This window comes from Lycorma delicatula, chromosome 1 (genome assembly GCF_047948215.1).
Source record: "Lycorma delicatula isolate Av1 chromosome 1, ASM4794821v1, whole genome shotgun sequence".
NCBI classification, from domain to species: domain Eukaryota; kingdom Metazoa; phylum Arthropoda; class Insecta; order Hemiptera; family Fulgoridae; genus Lycorma; species Lycorma delicatula.
In genome coordinates, this window is record NC_134455.1 from 255,341,640 (window position 1) to 255,361,337 (window position 19,698).

Sequence of the window (19,698 nt, forward strand, 5' to 3'; positions counted from 1 at the left end):
TACACCAAGTACCTTTGGCGGCCCAACGCCCCGTAATCCTTCCGAGCAATCCTCCTAAGCTTGTGCATCACAGAGACAGCGTCCGCCGCAACTTGCTTAATATGGTTACTAAAAAGCAACTTATCATCAAACAAAACACCTAGGTACTTATGAACTCTCACTCGTCTGATTACACAGCCTTTATATTTAATATGGGGGTTTCGACTGCATGATAATTTGTCTGCACCCTTCAGAAGCATGAACTTCGTCTTGGGCACAGAACTCTTTAAATTTTGAATGTCCATCCAGCCTTCGGCGGTTGATAAAGCCGCCTGCGCTCTACTTTCCAGCTGCGGTCGTGAATTTCCACGAACTAAAAGGAGACAGTCATCGGCGAAAGCCTGTGCCGTGACTCCTTCTGCGAATGTCAACCCCAGAAATCCGTCAAACACCAGGTTCCACAGCAGGGGACCGAGAACGGAACCCTGCGGGCTTCCCCTGGTGACGGACTTTTCCACAATTAGGTGCGCATCTTTAAACAGAGCCGTACGGTTAGACAAGTAGTCTCTTACCACGGCCTGCAGGACTTCGGGAACATTGCGGCGTTCCAAAGCATAGAGGACAGAACTCCAACACAAGGAAGCAAATGCTGCCTCTATATCAATAAAAATAGCCAAAACATATTTGCAGTCGGCGCTTTCCACCTCGGTAAGAGCATTTGAAATGCAATCCTCGGTGCCAACCCCTTTAATGGTTTTGGCCTCGATTTCGAGGCCAACAGCTCATATCGATGTTATCCTCGAGCCGTTCCACAACCAGTCTTTCAAGCAACTTGGCGAGAACCGGCAAGAGGCTGATGGATCGATAACTGCCGACCTCACCAGGATCCTTTCCAGATTTCAGGAGTAACCTCACCAACGAAATCTTCCAGCAAGCCGGAAAGCAGCCCCAGCTTAGGCATCCCGTGAACAGTCTGCCAAGCGGCTCCCTTATGACAGGCAATAGATGGTGAAAAATATCCGGGTCAAGTTGGTCAATCCCCGGTGCCTTCTTTAATGCCATTCGAGAAACCACTCGGTCTATATCTTCGGGGTCCACGGTCCGAACGTCAGGGAATGGTGTTTCACCCGCCCTAACGCCGATTTCCGCTTCACCCTCCGGAGCATCTGGAAACAGAGTATCCAGGAACGCCCGGTAAGTCGCCACGGATGTTACAGTGTGGTCACGACCACCTAACCCGCATCGGACACTGGACAACACGTGCAATGGCTTTGGCCTGTAACACGTCTTTGCGAGCTGCCAAGGATCGCGCTGCAACTCGCGCATGGAGTCTTTCCAAAAATTGAGTTTGGCTTCTTTGATGGCGTGAACATATTCGTTACGGGCACGCCGGTAGATTTGAAGATGCTCAGCGCGCACGTTGTTGACGATGGTCCCCGTTAGAGGGCAGCGCTGGTACCTTATCCGCGCGGATCTCGCTCTTGCGCGCAGCACATTTAGGTCAGAGGACCACCATTTCTTGCCGGGCCTCCGTCTGCGTTCCACAGACGAATCCGGAAAAAGGGGTCATGACGGCTTCAGCCACGCTCAGATCAGCGGACTGGCTGTCTATGACGGGTCCATCCATTGGCCTAGGCCGCCGTAGGACCTCGTCACAGCCAGTCTTGATGGCCCGGCCGATTAGCTCCGCCATCAAGTCCACCTCCTCCCTACACTCCATGCGCCACTGCAATCCTTGCACGGCAGCATCGCATACACGCCTCAGCCTGTGTCGATCCAGGCCTCTTAGGTTATAGCGACCTGGATTTGGTCGCTATAACCTAAGACCGCCTTAGTAAGCAATATCATAGGTTATAAACCTATGATCGCTCACACTGGCCTCGGGCCAGACAGTCCAACTACCTATCCTTCGAAGCAAGTCACCCGTCACCAAAGTGACGTCTATGTAACTTTCCCCCAGTTCGCTGGAGAAAGTTGGCGGCTGCTCCGCATCATTAATAAGGTAGAGGTTCCTGGCTTCTGCGAACTGTTCGAGACCAGCGCCTCTGGGGTCTGTGAGTGGTGAACCCCAGGCGGTAGACTTGGCGTTAGCATCCAGGGCAACCAACACTCTGGTGCCCGGGAGACTGTCCAGAATCCCGCCCAACTTCGCCAGTAAGTCATCGATACTCCATCCAAGCTGGAAGTATCCCGACACGAGTACGACATCGAGCGTACCCCTCGTGATTCGCACGACAGTGAATCGCTCATCAGACCAATGGGGCATCCAGAATACACCCAAATCGTCAGAGCCAACCACAACCGCAGAGAGTGGCCGTCCCCCACGAGAATGAATAACCTTCACCCCGTGGAAGCCGACCACCCTATCCGCGACCGCGTACGGCTCCTGGACCAACAGGACCTCAAGGTTGTACTCCTCAAGGAGCCTCATGGCCTCGCTTGTGGCTGCCCGGGAATGAAGCAGATTAATCTGCCCCAGGCGTAAGCGTTCTAAGTGAAAGATGTCCCCAAGGGCTTCTGACCGTTCAAGCGTCGCCATAAGCTGTGTTGTTTACAGCTCGAGCCCGTGCTATATCGTACGCCTTACATAACCGGCCCCCTACCCGGTGTCCAGCATTACTGCCCTTCACCTGAGAGCAGGCGGCACACTTCGGTGGCGACGATTTGGCAGGGCAGTTGGTTACCTTGTGTCCCAGAGCGGTACAGTGGCCACACATCTCCTTCTGCGCTCGGCATCGGAGAGCGGTGTGCCCAAATCCCTGACATTTAAAACATCGGGCTACTTGGATATGGTCGACAACTCTACAGGCCGTCCACCCAAAGAACAATCTTCCACTGGCCACTAAGACCTGCCGGATCTTTGGCGAGGTCTAGAGTACCCAGTGACTCTTCAGGGACTCCTTTCTCCCCAGCTGTCGGATCACCTTAGTTTCTCTAAGGAAGTCCTGGATGGTCATATCCAACATAGGATTTTGACCGTGTATCGCCTTGAGGATTTCGGGCTCCTCCACCCGTTTTTTTTTTTTTTTTTTTTTTTTTGTAGGGCGAAAAACGATTGGTCGTTATCATCGCCCGGAAAATAAATAAATAAATAAAAGTAAAAGTAATTAAAACTTAAAACTACTATCACAGGAAGCAAAATCCGGAATGGATGTAAAAGGCCCATTCTCGGATAACAAAAACACTAACATGTAACTTAAAACTACGTTAAAAACTATCATATTAAAACTAAATAAAACTTAAAACTAAAAAAAGAGATAAAACTTACAACTAATATCACAAAAATCTTACAACTACAACTCTCCACCCGTGTTGCCCTTGGCATATCATACACCAATATCAGCTGTTAACCGAGCGGCTTCCGCTCGGTTAACTAGCTTCAGCCAGTTCTAAGAACGGGCTGAAGCTAGAACTTCGGCCTCCAGCAGTTGCATTGCCTGCTGCTCGTTTATGACCTCCATGACTACACCGTGATCCCTGGTTTTCGTGACCCGGGAAACCTGGAACTTTTCTTTCCTCGGGTCCAGGATCTTTTTAAGGGTTAGCTCAGTCATAGCCGACGAAGCCCCCTGACCAGGCTTAATTGGGACCACCTTTACAGTAGCCCGCTTGCTTTTGGCCGGCGCCTGTGCTGGCGGCGGCGGACCTACCCGCTTAGGCACAGCCGCGGCAGTTACACAGGCGAAGGAGATAGTCTTTTTCACCTTCTCCTCCACTCTCCTAATCGATTTGTGGAGCTCGCCCAAAGCTTCACCCGTTACAGGTTTGAAGCTTCGAACTCCCTCCACCACCTGGTCAACCTTGCCAGATAGTCGACTAACGGCTGAGTCCAATGCAAGGTTTACACCCTGGAGGCCTTCGCACTTTAAAGCCATTAACGTACCCATTAACGTACATTCACTCAAATAAGAGTCCACCAATTGGCGCAACTCTAGAGCTACACGAGATTCCTTTTGGCCCACTCGGCCCTCATCTCCTCAATCCGCCCTATACTTCCAGCTCCCGAATTGCGAGCAATTAGTTGTCCCCCTATCGGTATATAACACTTTCGGGATATGGTGCCTTTAGGAATAGTTTGGCTAGGTTTGGTTTGGTTGACACTGGCTTGTGTCCGGACTGTAGAGTCGATGGACTTGTGATGGACCATGTCCTACAGGTCTGTCCCTGGTATGAAGATGACCATACCAGAGTTGTTAGGAAACTTGAGAGTAAACTCCTTCTTTGATCTGCGATTCTTCCAGCTGAGATTTTGTGGCTAACTTCCTCAGTTTCCTCACCCTGCAAAGGACGGCCAAGGGGATTTAGTAGAGTAGCACTCCGGGTGGCAAGGAGTGGTCTATAGTGGCTGGTTTTCTTCGCGCCCTTGCATTGTGTAGTCTACTGAGAGAGCTTAATCGATGTACTTGGTTGTGGTAGGATCCTGGGTGGCTAGGGTTCCGGCTTAGGTATTGGATTGGTTGGAGATAGGCGCACTGGAATCGTGCCACGGTAATATTGTATTGTTTGTGATTTGATTTGGGGCTCCCGCTTGTGGGGGTGGCCATGCCACCGAGTTATGTTAATCTGTGCGACCGAGGCTGTGGCTTCCCTACACCAGTGGCAGCCCTGATCGTGACTTGGTGATGCCACGCCAAACACCATGATTGACTGGGTGGAGGTGCAGGGTATGTCCCCAGCTCCTGCGCATTCCCTTAGCAAATGAGGTTGCGTTCCCCTTGTTAGGTGAACTAACTTGGTCTAAATCAACTTATTTGGGTGTAGGTCTTAATTTCTATGTTGCGTAAGACAATTTTGAACTAGTTCAGCATTCACAGTCACGAACGGTGTTGTCAAATCTTTACTAGGCACGGGGTTTGGGCTTCTGCGGTTTCGGTTAGATAATTTTAGGGAAACTCAAACATAGGCCTCATAGTTTGAGGCCTGGCTGATGAATGAGATGTAATCAGTTAGAGGATCTAAAGACGACCTCCAGTATAGTCCCTCAGGGCTTGGAACAGAGGGGGTGGTGTGGCGACCGACAATATCACAAGGTGAGTGTCTCCCCTACGGGGTTGGAATGTATGTCCAGCTCAGGGGAGAAGGGAAAAAGTAACATACACACCACACTTGAGTTTACATTTCTGTTTTGAGTTTACATTAAATTTTAGAATTTGAAGATTTCTGTATATCGAAGCATTAGACTGCCCCATAAAACATTCAGTATGGTGAGAATCACCATACCAAACAAACATGTTAAGATTCTCTTAACAGGTTCATTTAGAAATCTAATTGGAAACCACTTTGAGATCAAGAACTGACACTACTTTTGCAAATAAGTGACAAACTTTATCTTACAATGGAAAATATTGAAAAGATGTTAACATTAGATATCCAATACAAAATCAAAACTGTTTTTATAGTTCTTTTTTCATTTGTTAAATTTTTTTTCATTTTCCTAAGTAGAGTATTTCTTTCTTATAATGTTTGGTCTCAGACACAAGAATCCAAAGCAGAAATTAAAACTAAACATACTGTTTTACTTCAGAGCTACTTAAAAAAAGACAGTATTTACTTATGTGATTTACAATTTTTAATGAAACTGCAGACAGAAGTTAAAGAAAATAATGAAGAAATAATACAATCACAATTTATAATAATTTAATTCATAAAAAATCTTCAAGAAACTTAATACAAAAAATTACAACAAATAACAAACAAAGATAAAAAATCAAGTTATAATAAACCACATTGATACTTACACTTTATCTTCAAAAAGTGTAGTATGAGCACAATTAGCACGCATAACAGTGCAACAATGCACGATAGTGCATAATTATTATACCAACTGCACAATGATGCAGCTGTTTTTAAAAAATAATGTCAACAACTGCCTGTAAAGTTCAAATTATCTAAACATGAAACAAAGTCTCAAACATGCTAATGTGTACACATATTTTAATTTAATGCTGCACTCTAGCAGGGAACTGAACTCAATACTGGTCGATCTAGAATCCAACATGCAAATCACTACACCAATAGTCCTATGTAGATCCATTTATGCAGTACTAAACACATTACCATTAATAATGGCAGGATGCGCGTGCAGCATAGTCCCCACTGTAGGATCTCAGTTCATACACACATTCTCTCTCACACACACGGGCTGTTTACAATGTTTTGTTCACTATGTAATTTCTGTAGAGTTCATAGCATACACATTCTCTGCACAGTGAAAGCATGGCACTGTGGCACTGTTTTCAGAGTAACTTGTACATAGTCTGCGGAGTAGGAGAGTTGGGTCATAGGGGGGATGAAAAGGCTACAAGTAGAAGACACGGCTACAAGTAGAAGACACGGCTACAAATAGATGACACAGCTACTAGCAGATGACAAGGGGGTGACAAGCAGATGCTACTGACAGGCGGTAGGAAAAACCGCCAACATAAATGAAGTACACACATTGTTAAAAAAAAAAAGTTTACATAAAAAAAAAAAAAAAAATAGAAAAGTTTAATACTTCTGAAATTAATGTATTAAGTGTGTATTACATCTAGTCCACCGTCATTACCTTTCTATTTCATTTTTAAATATGGATAGCCTGAAAAAAGCTATAATTATCAAACATTTTTTCCACTTTTTTTACTTTTACTATATTAATAATTAATAGAATATAACATCAAATACATAATACTATCTAAATCTATTAAAATAAAAGTATTTTAAATAGAAATTTCAATAACAGATCTTTCCAATTGATTTTGAAATTTGTTATAAAAGTTTTACATACTGAAAATTTACATCAATTTTTAACTTTTAATTTTATTATCATATGGTTTCCCTTGGGCAAACAATAAACAACAAACATTGTCATATTAGTCTGACTAATATGACATGTTTTTTTGTGCTGATTAATGAATTACTTTTTTTAGCCAATATATTTATAAATAAATCATAAAATTACTTAACTGACTGATGATTAATTTTTTCCGAATGAAAAAGTTTTGATGACAATCAATGTAAATGTTTTTATGTTAAAAACATTAGTTTTTGATAAATATATTTTTACGTTAAAAACATTTGTTTTTAATATAAAAAATACATACTTCTTGAAAAATAAAAATAAACAACATATAATAAAAAAATCGAAATTAATCAAGATTATGGTTTACTAAACCAGTTATGTATTCATATATAAATCATCAATCATGACAAACAAAAGTATATAAATACACATTCAAGCACATTTTTTCAGACAGGCTGCTCAAAAGCTAACTGAACATTACTTACATGTTGTTAACAGATGATCAAACAAAACTGCACCAAAACCAATAAAACTTAACCCAAATGTTCAGTAGTTATAGTTTATTACAGTATTTATACTTACACCATGACTGAAAATAAAAATCTCAAGTTGACTAATATTGAGAATACTTATATGTTCTTATCTCTATTGTAGATGTTATTTGGTATTTCTAAATTCATTAATCCTACGGATTGCATCATATGTATTCCAGTTTCCTTTAAGTCAACTTTCATCACATGAAAAACAACTGATAAATATCCATACAGTTGAGTAGAATAATGTTTTAATTATGCTTTTTCACAGCACCCTAAACCCTTTCTATTCAACTGTTATAAACACAATCAAGCAACATTGTCTTAATTTTATAGAAACAATGAAAATCCAGACTTAGAATTGAACACACTTGAGATTATTTTTCTATTTGAAAAAAAAATGTAAACCAATTCTAAGAGTTGCATTGGAACAATTGATTTTATCTTGTGAACTTTATTCTCATTTAATTACTTCTCTCTTGCCATTTTATCACATATACCAAAATTTACTGATTTATCAAAATCAGAACTCTGATCTTAAATACTAACAAAATCAAATACATACTTCTCTTTTGAGCACATAATACAAATCGAATGTACAAGATATCTTATGGTTCACACCATGAGATATTTACTTTATTATTATTATTATTGTAAGTCCCAGAGATGAGTACACTTCATCTATCATTTAGACAAATTTTATTATGCTTTCATGTATTTCTTGTATTATTCTTATCATTTAGGATTAATTATTCTTACTCTAGTACCAGTTAAAATATGTAGTAAATGTTTCCTTCATATTTAAATTAAACATTAATAATTTTTATGTTAAAAATTTTTTTTAAATAATTACAACCATTCAATATTTAGTAGTATTTCTTTTAAAAACAACAAATTAATTCATTTTATTCTACCCCTACACATTCAATAAACAATTTTATTACCTATTGTTTATTTTTACTAATTTCTTTATCACATTTTCTCTCAATGTATCAAATTCCAAACTATAATATTTTTCACATGCCTAACTGCAAATTCAAACAAATACCTCCCTCTATAGCTTTTTGTGCTGTCAACCACATATATCGATTCTAATCATGCATGTGCTTTTAATTAACATTACAGTGTCATTTTTGCTTAATTATACTCTAGAATCCATTCATAAATGCATGGTTGGACTAAGATCTTTGATACAGATGTGTTGTATCCTGTGCTCCATAAGTACTCAATGCTCTTCTGCTTGCTCTAGAAAAGACACAATTTTGAAGAGACATTATTTAGACCTGTATATTACAACATATCAACACTCTGCTCTATAGTTACAGTATATGAACTAATTCAATAAAATCATTATGGTAAATTGTAATGCTTAATGATTAGCTATCCTCTGGATAATCATGAACTTATGAATATTATCAACATTATAATTTTGTGCTTACATTTGTATTACTAAGTACTGGTTCTCATAAGCTAGAATTTAAATCTTAACTATTTGTGTCATAATACTTAAGTTAATTAGTTTTCTCCATGATACCTTTGTTAACTGAAAAACTATATCCATTCTCTTACACGTAGAACTTAATTAAAAAAACTATACATTAGAATTTTAATGTATGGTAATAACATTATTTACTCTTAATGTGATTTTTATTATATTTTATTTTTATTATACATTATTTTTTATTTTTATTTTTTTCTGTTATTTTTTTATATGGTAATAATAACACTATTATCATACATGCAATTAATAATTAAATCTGCTGATATAACACTAAGTATTGGATCCCCAAATTAATTAACCAGGATCTTACTTTCAAGTATTAAATGTTTAGTGAATTAATATATAAACAGAGCAAAACTTCAGAAATTTAAGCACAATATAATTTATCAGATGGCAGAAAATTGCTGACAGGAGATTCCAACCATCATTCTATCATGGCAGAAACACAGAAGAGGTCATAATCCTCCAATAAGACTTACTGTACAAATTTACAGTATATATAATTAATGATTAATAGGGCAAGTAAGGAATTGAACAGAAGGTATAGGTTTTACAGTGAGAAGAGGTGTTTAATACCTACCACATACTTAAATTTTTTTTTGTTGATTCTGATAGAAAATACGGAAATTTGAACTTGAAACCAAAGTCAAGTCTGGAACAGAACAGACTTGGCTTAGTCTAAACACAGCAAGTTTAATGAACTTGAAAAAAGGTTACACCTTGTTAAGCCAAAAAACAACAGCTTATTCTGCAACAATACACTTTCTTGTAATGGTTAAAATAGATGACAAGAGCTCCAATTTAACTGAAAATAAAAGATATTTTTTCAACAGCTATCCAGATATTAACTACCATCCCAAGAACACATAATATGTAATATCTTGATTCCATGATAAAACGCTATTGAACAGAACAAACTGTAGATGAAGGAGTCTGGATATTCGAAACTGCTTGGTTTGGATTTGCTACTATTTCAGCTTTAACAAGATTCTGCTGCTCTTCTTGATCTGCTCGACTAAGACGAAGTCCAAGCAATTCAGCACAAATTCGCTGGAAGCAAACAGAAACCTGTAAAAGTAAAGGCTTTAATCAATATAATGGTAAAATCAAACATTTTTCAAATGTTTAAGAAACTTATAAATGTTAAACAACAATATTCTGCCGAACGATATTCCAAAGTAGTTTAAAAATGGTTTTTGAAAACAGACAGATTGTAAATTGAAAAGAACAATAATTATTACGGATAAGCATAATGTCGCTTTAGAGCATACAATGAACCATTGTTATAATTTTTTAAGATATCATGGGCATAAACCAGCAACAGTTTTTTAAAAATGATAAAATTTCAAAAAACAAAAATCAGTTTAAACTGGTTTTGAAATTAGTAAATAGTTCTAATCTATTATTTTTATTATTTTATTTACTTTTATTATTATAAATAACAGAAATATTAAAGAACTATCAAAATAACTTATATAAGAACAATTTAAGTAAAAGTGATGAAAGTACTGAATAACTATTATACAATAGTTATTATCTCTATTATACAATCTCTAAATTGTTTGTACTGGTAACACTCATTTTTTTCACCAAGAAAAATTCTGTTTTCCCCCGGAACATACATGAGTCAGCAACCCAGCAAATAATTTACAGATATACACCCGCTTATCCAAACACCCAAACATTTAGTAATACAACAATCTCCAACTGGTTCATACTGCTAGGGTTATATTATAATATCAAAGTTTATAAAATGAGCTAAGATTTTTTAACAAATCAACAATAAAATCTACAATTGCCAAAGATATAAATAAAATAATATCGGAGCGGGGTAGTTTTTTACTGTAAAATTCATTTAATTTTTTTTTATAAATGAATAACTTTGGAACCTTTATTAAATATGTATACAGAGCAAATCCTAAGGAACGGAATTGTTGAGAAATTTCAGGCAAGAAATCATTTACAAACATCTCCTGCCCCACTCCACTACAAACTTATTTTCTTAAAAACCAGTAGCATTATACAGCAAATAAATTATTTGTCTTACTGGATTATTTTTTATTGCATTATTTGCATATCTGTCTTATTAACTGTCTTATTGCATTAAATTTAGTATCATGGAACTTGCAATAAATTTTTTTATTCTGCAGAGGTCAAAATATAATATTTATCTTTAGAAAAGTTTGAAGATTAAGTTATTACTTTTGTTTTTAAATATAACTTGGGTAATTAATTAATAATACTATGTCTCATTCATAAATTATAAATTTGATATAAATCTTATTGTATATATAAAAGGAAAGTAATATATTGTTCCATTCCACATCGAGCCGTACAGTGCTGCCATCTAGTAGGTGTTAGCACTCGTCGGAAAGTTAGCTTGTACTAGCATTCTACATTAAAATCCCACTCAGTGCGATCGTATTTTTCATTTCGTCCGCATGAACAATTAATGTTACTCATAGTTACTACTACTCTGTGCTCGAATCTGATCCAAGGCGGTCACATCATACTCTTAGTCTGGATGGACTCCATTCTTTGTTTGGATGAACATTAGCTTTAATGTTGTATTTAATTTTATATTTTTTATTTTTATATGTCAAGTTATATGTTGTGTTACAATTCATTTCATTAACTGTCAAGACGACAATTCATTAAACCATTATTCAAGCAATAAGGCGTAGTCTTCATTCACCACCTATTAAAATACAGTCCAACCTCACTCTAAAACCTACCACATGTTTCATGGTCCTCATGGGCAGGATCTATCATATATATATTAAAGGCTAGTGATATGATCTTAAGGTATTCTACCTTATAAAATTGATATATATATATTTGACATAAGTAATGAGACTAGTTTTTTTTTTACTAAGTGGCAGCACTAAAGTTACTGGTAAATACATGGTTATATGAACAGCTGGTTTATTGAAGGTATTAATATTTTTAGTCTATTGCTGCCACATGAGACGTAAACAAACTTTTTGTTTGAGCAACATTGTGCAATCAAGTTTTGTGTTGAAACTGTGAAAATGCTACTGAAATTTTTTTCAAAATTGAAAAGGGCGTATGGAGATGACTCTCCAATCCACACTCTGCAAGACTGTTAAGATCAAAAACTGACAACAAAGTTGAGCGAATCAAACAAAGACTTGATATGGTATGACCGGTGATTAACTATCAGAATGATTGCAAAACAATTGAATTTGAACCATACCACAGTCCATCAAATTTTGACAGAAATTTGGACATGGAAAAAGTATGTGCAAAATTGGTCCCAAAAACCTCACTGTTGAACAGAAAAACAACAGGGTGGAAGTGTGCTGCGACTTCTAGGATGAATTGAAACTAATCCTAATTTTCTAAAAAATGTTATTACTGGTGATGAATCTTGGATATATTTGAGTACAACCCAGAAACAACATGCCAGAGCAAGGAGTGGCAGACTTCAAAACTCACCACGTCCCAAAAAAGCAAAAATTAGCAAATCAAAACCATGCTAATTTGTTTCTTCGCTAGTAATGGCATTATCCTTAAGTTGATTTTTGCCTACAGCAGGACAGACTGTAAATCAATATGTTTACAGAGAAATTCTTGAAGACTGCAGAAAAGAGTTGCCCATGTTAGACCAGCCATTAAAGACAACTGGATGCTGCATCATGACAATGCACCTTGTCACACTGCACTCTCAATTAATGAGTTTTTGGTAAATGAAAACATTCCTGCAGTTCTTCAACCACCTTATTCACCTGACTTGAGTCCCTGCAACTTTTTCCTGTTCCCAACTTTAAAAACCCCTCAAAGGACACCCCATTTTGGAACAATAGAAAACATTTTAAAAAATGTAACCAACCATGTGAATGGTATTCTGGTTTCTGCATTCCAACATTGCTATTAAGAGGGAGAGAACCGTTTGAAGCGTTGCGTGGCTTCCCAAAGAAACTATTTTGAACATGATAAGAGTCCATGTATAATTGGATTGTAAATAAAAAGTTAGTAATAAAAAATAATAAGTGTGTTCACAAACATTTTATAAAAATACAATCAAATGAAATTAAAGAAAACAAGTGTAAGAAATATTTAAATTGATCAAAAATATTACAAAAAAAAGATATTTGAATTAATCATCTGTTCTTGGTAACAGGCATAATTTGTGAATAGGTCTTCTTATTGGACAAAATCAACAACTCTTGCAAGACTGCCAGGGCCCGAATAAACCTGGGAGACAATTCCTGGTAATCAGGATCAGGTAAGGAAGTGAGTAGACATCTAATAAGAAAGTGTCCCGGTGATAGTGGTTCTAAGTCTCTGTAATCATTTGAAATAGGGAATATGTGACAGGAATTGAGCAGGCTTCAATTTGTGTTGGGAATTTTATACAATTCTTCAAAATTAAGAATGATTTGTCCTACTACATAATGCATATGATATTTAACACTTTTGATTATGCTTTCGCATAAACCACCAAAATGGGGTGAAGAGGGAGGAATGAAAGACCAAGTAATACCTTGTAGCATATTAATGCTCCAATGTCAGATTTTACGTTTTCTGAATTTAAAAATTGATAAAAATTATATAGTAGAGTTTTGGCAGAATGGAAATTGGAACTGCGTTATCAGAAAGGATTTGAGTGGGAATGCCCCTACGTGATATGAATCTTTAAGTGCTGCTATAAAAGACTGAGGTGAAATCAGAAACTAATTCTAAACGAATAGCTTTAGAGGTGATACATATGAAAAATGTTATATATGATTTGCTTAATGTTTTACATCTCTGCTTGCAAAGACGAATCATAATTGGACCACCGTAGTCTACTGCGCAAGTAGAAAATGGTTGGGTAGGAATTACTCTGGAGGGTGGTAGTAGTTGACCAAGCTGTTGTATTTTGTTTTTTCATTATATCAAAAGCATACCGTACATTTCATTTGTAAATGTATGATATGTTTCTTGCCGTTTATTAACAATATTTCTGTCATAACGAAAGATGAATAAGTTGAATACCAGCATGCAAGCATCGAAAGTGTTCAGCATTAATGCTTAGTTTTGTGATGTTAGTATTAGGATGTAAAACAGTAGGTTGTTTTGCTTGGTAATATAACAGTGTTACAGTCTGCCACCTATGCCTATTAAGCCTGAATTATCCAGAAATGGATCAACTGATATAAGTTTGCTTTGTTTAGAAATAGTTTGACTGTTTTAAGGTTATCTAATTCGTTACTAAAATGTATGTGTTGTGATTTTTCAATAAAAAAAAGGTTAAGTGTGGTTTAGTTCCTGAGTAGTTAATGGACCAAAAATTCATTCTGACTGTTTTGATTTGGCATTATGAATAAATTGGAAACAAAAACTAAAAGTGCGAATAAAAGTAGTGATGAGAATCATTCTGTGTAATCAAATACAACATTAGATATAAATGATGTTACATTATGTTTGTGTTTTTCTATTAGACATTCATCACTTACATTACAGTTATTACAGGTAATAATAATACCTTTCGACAAATGGGCAGCAGTTTGTGAAAGCCAATAAGGACCATGCCACCAAAGTGACATGTCAATTAACTTACTTGGTAAACAACCTCTAGACAATACTTTTGCTGGACTTTCAGAGGAAATAATGCCAGTTAGAATTTGTGGTATTTTTTTGAATCGCAGAAATTCTATTGTTGACAAGTACTTTCCAATTAGATGGTTGTCCATGAATCCAATGTAGTACTACCATACAATTTGTGCATAAATGTATTTCGTCAAACTGTATGTTTAAGGCATTAATTACCTCTAATAATAAATGACAAAGTAGTAAACCGCTACAAAGTTCGAGTCTTGGAAGTGTAATTTTTTTATGGGTGCCAATTTTTACTTATAACAAGTAAATTAGAGGAAATTGTATTATTAATATACACAGTTTGTATATACATATGGAGGCATCTGAGAATCCATGTATTTGAATAGAATCAATTCTACTGTCAATGTTGGGTTTGATGAAATGATCTACTTTAGGATTCAATCAAATGCAACGGGTAGTATCAACTGAGCCATTGGGTAATGTTTCATCCCAATTAATTTTAAGTTGCCACAATGATTGCATAAAATGTTTATGTGAGAAAACAGGACCAGTGAGTTTTAAAGAGTCACCACTTGCACCTGCTATGATGGACAGAATCTTTCATTTAGTGTGTTTTTTAGAATCATTAACATGAGTAGTTTGGAAAAGTAGCTTATCTCTATCTAAGGAATCATTCCATAGAACTCTTAAAAGTATGTAAATTCTGTTTTTATGGAGTGAAAAACCATATTGGTGTAATAATTTGGAAATATCAATTTTTAACTGAATAACTTCATCAAAGTTGTCTGAACCGGTTATGAGATCATCATCATAATCATTTCAAATGAAACTTACATGCAAGTGGAAATTCATTTTCACTTTCATTTGCAATTTGAATTAAACACTGTATGGCCAAATGTGGTGCACAAGCGGTCCCATACGTTAACATGTAGTGATTTATCTCCTGCTCTGGAGATAATCACACCAAAGTATACGTTGTAAATTGGCATCACTAGATATAACTAATACTTGATGATACATTTTAGCTATGTTAGAAGTAATGACGTAAGTATTAATTCTGAATCTAAGCAATATGGAAATTAAATCTTGTTGAACTACACGTCCAACTAAAAGAGTATCATTGAGGGATAAACCGTTAGTGGTTTTTGCTAAACTGTCAAAGACACCTAGAATTTTAGTAGGTACTCTTATGGTTTAAATACTGGATGGTGAGGTAGTAAACACCCATTTGATTTGTTAATTAACAAATCATCGGAGTTGAGTTATAAACTATGACCTAAATCTAAATATTCCTGTATGAAAGCAGAATAGTCTTTTTTAAGGATGGAATTGTTGCTTAGCTATCTTTCTAAAGATGAACAATTATTTTTAGCATCGACAATCCTTTTTCACCTAGTTGAATATTATCAGCCTTGTGTGATAATGACACAATAAATTTTCCCTGACTGTTTTGAGTAGTATTAGTTTGAAAATGTTCTTCACATGTTGAGGTTTCATTGCCTAAAGCATCAGTATTAATTTCTTCAAGTTTTCAGAAATTCTCAAGTACGGTAGATAGATTTTTATGAACATTATATATAAAAAAATATGCGACATTATTGTTGCCCACAATGTTATTAGGAAGACAACCAATAATTACATATCCTAATTTAGTTTCCTGTATAAATTATGAATGAATTTCCCAGGAAGGATAAGAGTAAAGTAGAATATAATAGAGAATATAATAGAATATGAGATAATTTGAAATGGAAAATGTTAAATGCAGATGAAAGGAGGCTGTCTGTAATATCTTGTAAAACAGTGCTTTTTACCTTGAATGAAAAGTTTTTATAATGTGAGTGCAATGTAAGTATAACACTGTATTTGAATTGAACTAATGAATTATTTATGCCTGAAATGGTGTAGATTATTTTTATTAAGTTTAAGACCTAATTTGTAGACAAAACTTAATGTACAAAAATTTAACCAGAATCAATTACTATTCTACATGAATACATATTATTTATATATATATATAGTAGTATTACATACAGCTGTTGACAGAATGATATTTTCATTTGACTGATTTTTTATTCTGGGTATAAATATTATTCTTTTTAAATATTATATTCATTTTCAGCACACCTCAAAAAAATATTTTTTTTCAATATTTATGAAATACAATTTTGAAATGGCCTGGCAAAATTTAAACCAGACTAAATAATCTAGCTTTTTAATTTTTTTATTTCATTAAATACAAATTTGAAGGTATTAAAATTTCAAAATGCCTCAAGCATATTTTTTGCAAATAAAATTTCTGGAAGTTAAAAGTTGTTCAAGGATTGGCTAGGCAGCCCACTACCCTTCAACCAGGTCTTCGATTTTATATTCAGACATTACAAAAGAAGTGTTACACAAATCTTCACAGTGCCTCAAATACCTACCCTAAAATGTTTAACAGCTTTCCTACTATATAGTGCAAGTATATATATGCTAACATTGAATTATATAAAGAGATGTACAAGAGTATTGAATTCATAATAAAATCTGAAGAGGACTACTGTAAGGTACTGATGGGGAGCATGGAATGCTGTGGTTGGAGAAAGTGAAAAAGGAAGAGCAGTACAAAAATTTTCTTAATGATAAGGAATGGAAAGGGGAACAGATAGTAAAATCTTTCCAACTGAAACTATTATAACAAGCGCTTTATTCATGAATCATAAAAAGAGGAAATATACTTGGGAATACCCTGGAGAAAAGCTCACTATCTGTACTATACCTTGAAAGGTATAGAAAATGCTTTTAAGAAAGTCAGTGGACTACCAGGTGCAGGTAACAATAATGATCACGTGCTACTTATAATAGAAATAGAATAAGGTAGAGAAAGCAAAGGTAGTTAAGAAATGAAGCTGAAAAAATTTGAAGAAATTGGATAAGAAACTACCGGAGAAAAACTAGCTAAGACAATTAGCGAACAAAAAGGAGAATGAGAACAGTAGGAAGATCTGCCTATGAATAAAAATGCCATAGTAAGAACAGTAGAGGATGAAGTTTGCTTTTACATAAAAATGAAAAAGCATTGCCTCAGAGATTAAAGAATGAATGAAGGAGAGGAACATGAAAAGGAAGAGAAAGGAGGTTGAGGGAAGAACACTATGATGTTGATGTATAAGGTGAAGAGCATTATATGGAGTAAAGGAAAAGTAATTGTAAAATCAGAGAAACTAAGAATAATGATGGTAAAATGCTACTTGAGAAGAAAGAAGTTGGAGAAAGCTAGCACTCTTTACCAATCAGTTTTATCTGAAAAAACAAGTGCAATTCAATGTCAATAAAAAAGAAACAATTTGAAGAAATATTTAACTTATACAGATTGGCTGAATAAGCTAAAATTTTTTTGAATTCCACTTTGGATGATTTAAATCTGATGAAATTAACTTTAACAGGAATTAAAACTTTTAGCATAAACTTACTTTTTCGGAGAAAATAATTGCAGTGAATTAGATAACAATATGTTGATATCTACATCTGTAACAATTTGCTGAAAAGATTAAAAATTGGAAACCTCATGGTGAAAGGTTAACATGAATATTGACTGAACGGAATCCTGTCAAATGTCAATGACAAGGTAGTTGTCAAGGGGGTAGTTCATCGAGATGAACTAGAGATCCCCCTTAAAATAATTAAGACAATACAAGGCAAATGGCAAAGAACTAGCCATAGACTTTTAAAAGTAAAAGCCATCTTTGTAAAAGTAAAGATAAGTAAAATATATAGTTAGTGGAATGTTAGAGCATTTTAACAAAATTCTACTAAATAAATAGAAATTTATAAAAAAATAATAATCCTAAACTAATTTATTTTACTTAGTGACTATTTTGCTTAAGGATTAGGCTATTTCCATTGCTGATCATAGATTTTTTTTCACTTTAGTAGAATGATAGCTATGTATAACACTACAGAGTATATGCATTCCTGATTAATGCACTCTACTGAGCAGTAGATAGCAAGTAAAAACACTAGAATTAAAAAGTAAAAAGGCGTCAGTAGCAAGGACAAGAAAGGGTCGGTGGAGACAAATTAGGAAGAAGATAAATATGGATGCTGATTGAGGAAAAACGCCCAAATAATTTTTTCATGTCAGAATAAAATAAAAGCAGGTTGGTGAAAGTGGTTGATGGAAAAAGCAGTAGATGCCTGAGGTAAGGTGGATAAATTATATAAATCACAAGTGAAACAGAAAAGAGGAATATCCATGGTGAAAATTAAAAGGCTGGCAAATGATAAAGATGGAAAAGAACCACAGCTAGCCATTAATTTTGTGATTGGTAAAAGGAGAAAGGGATAAAAGGAGAAAGTATAACAGATTGGAATACTTAAATTATATAATTATAATTTCAAAACAGAAAACATTGTTTATAAAAGCAATAGAACTTTTAACAGCTTTAACACAAAATTACCATAAATACTCTTTTAAAATAATCTAACACCACATCATAAAAATAATTTCATATAACACAAATAATATATTAATATTAGTACAAAAGTACTAATAAAATTCAATTTAAAATTGATATAAATATGTTTTCACTTACATTTTCTCCTGTTCTAGCAGATATTGAATGTGTTGAAATACCATTTTCATTAGCAAATCTAACTTGTTTTTCAAATGGAATGGCCCTCTGATGTTCCATGTCACCTGCAAAATTGAAATTCATATTGTAGTTAAGTTACCTTGAACTAGATAATGTACGTTATTATTATACTGAATAACAGCCAGCATACATAAATGAATCTGCCAGTAGCTTACTTACAAGACACAATAAACATGGTACAATCAAGTTACTTGTTTGCATATTCAACTGTATCTTAGGTTTCGTTCATTTTATGCTACAAATATTTGATAACTACAGCATTATTTCTTTAGAATCATTATAAATTGCACAAATAAAATAGAGGAAATTATAATTATTTAGATTAAACATATTTTAGTTAACTTTAGTTAAAAAAAAAATACTACTGAAAAACAATATAATTAAAATAAATTTGATCAAGATAATCACAATTTTAATATTTTCAAAGTGCCAGATTCAGTTTTGTTATTTAAACTTTAAAAAAATAAGTAGATAGGTTTTATCTTTATATGAATTCATAAAAATATAATTGATAATATGTACATACAGAAGTTGTATCTTAAAACTCATCTCGCATAATTTTTGTACATATAACCATTCTTTCTTTCTCCTTTTCTATTGACATTTTGACCTTCACTGATGTTTTGTTGCTCAACAGGTTGCTCCACAAATCAATGTTCACAGTAAAACAACAAATGTAGACATACACAGGCAAACTGTTAAGTA

General features: G+C 35.0%; 1 protein-coding gene across 1 annotated transcript in view; it reads right to left on the reverse strand.

Moving 5' to 3' along the window:
• Positions 1-5,599: 5,599 nt before the first annotated feature.
• The window catches only part of LOC142330522 (ras-related protein Rab-28-like), a 37,055-nt gene continuing 22,956 nt past the window's right edge, over positions 5,600-19,698 (reverse strand). The window contains exons 4-5 of the mRNA XM_075375859.1: positions 18,934-19,037; positions 5,600-9,862 (exon numbers count right to left, since the gene is read on the reverse strand). Of these exons, the coding sequence (XP_075231974.1) occupies positions 9,695-9,862; positions 18,934-19,037 (272 nt within the window). The 3' untranslated portion in view covers positions 5,600-9,694. The remainder of the gene's footprint in view (positions 9,863-18,933; positions 19,038-19,698) is intronic.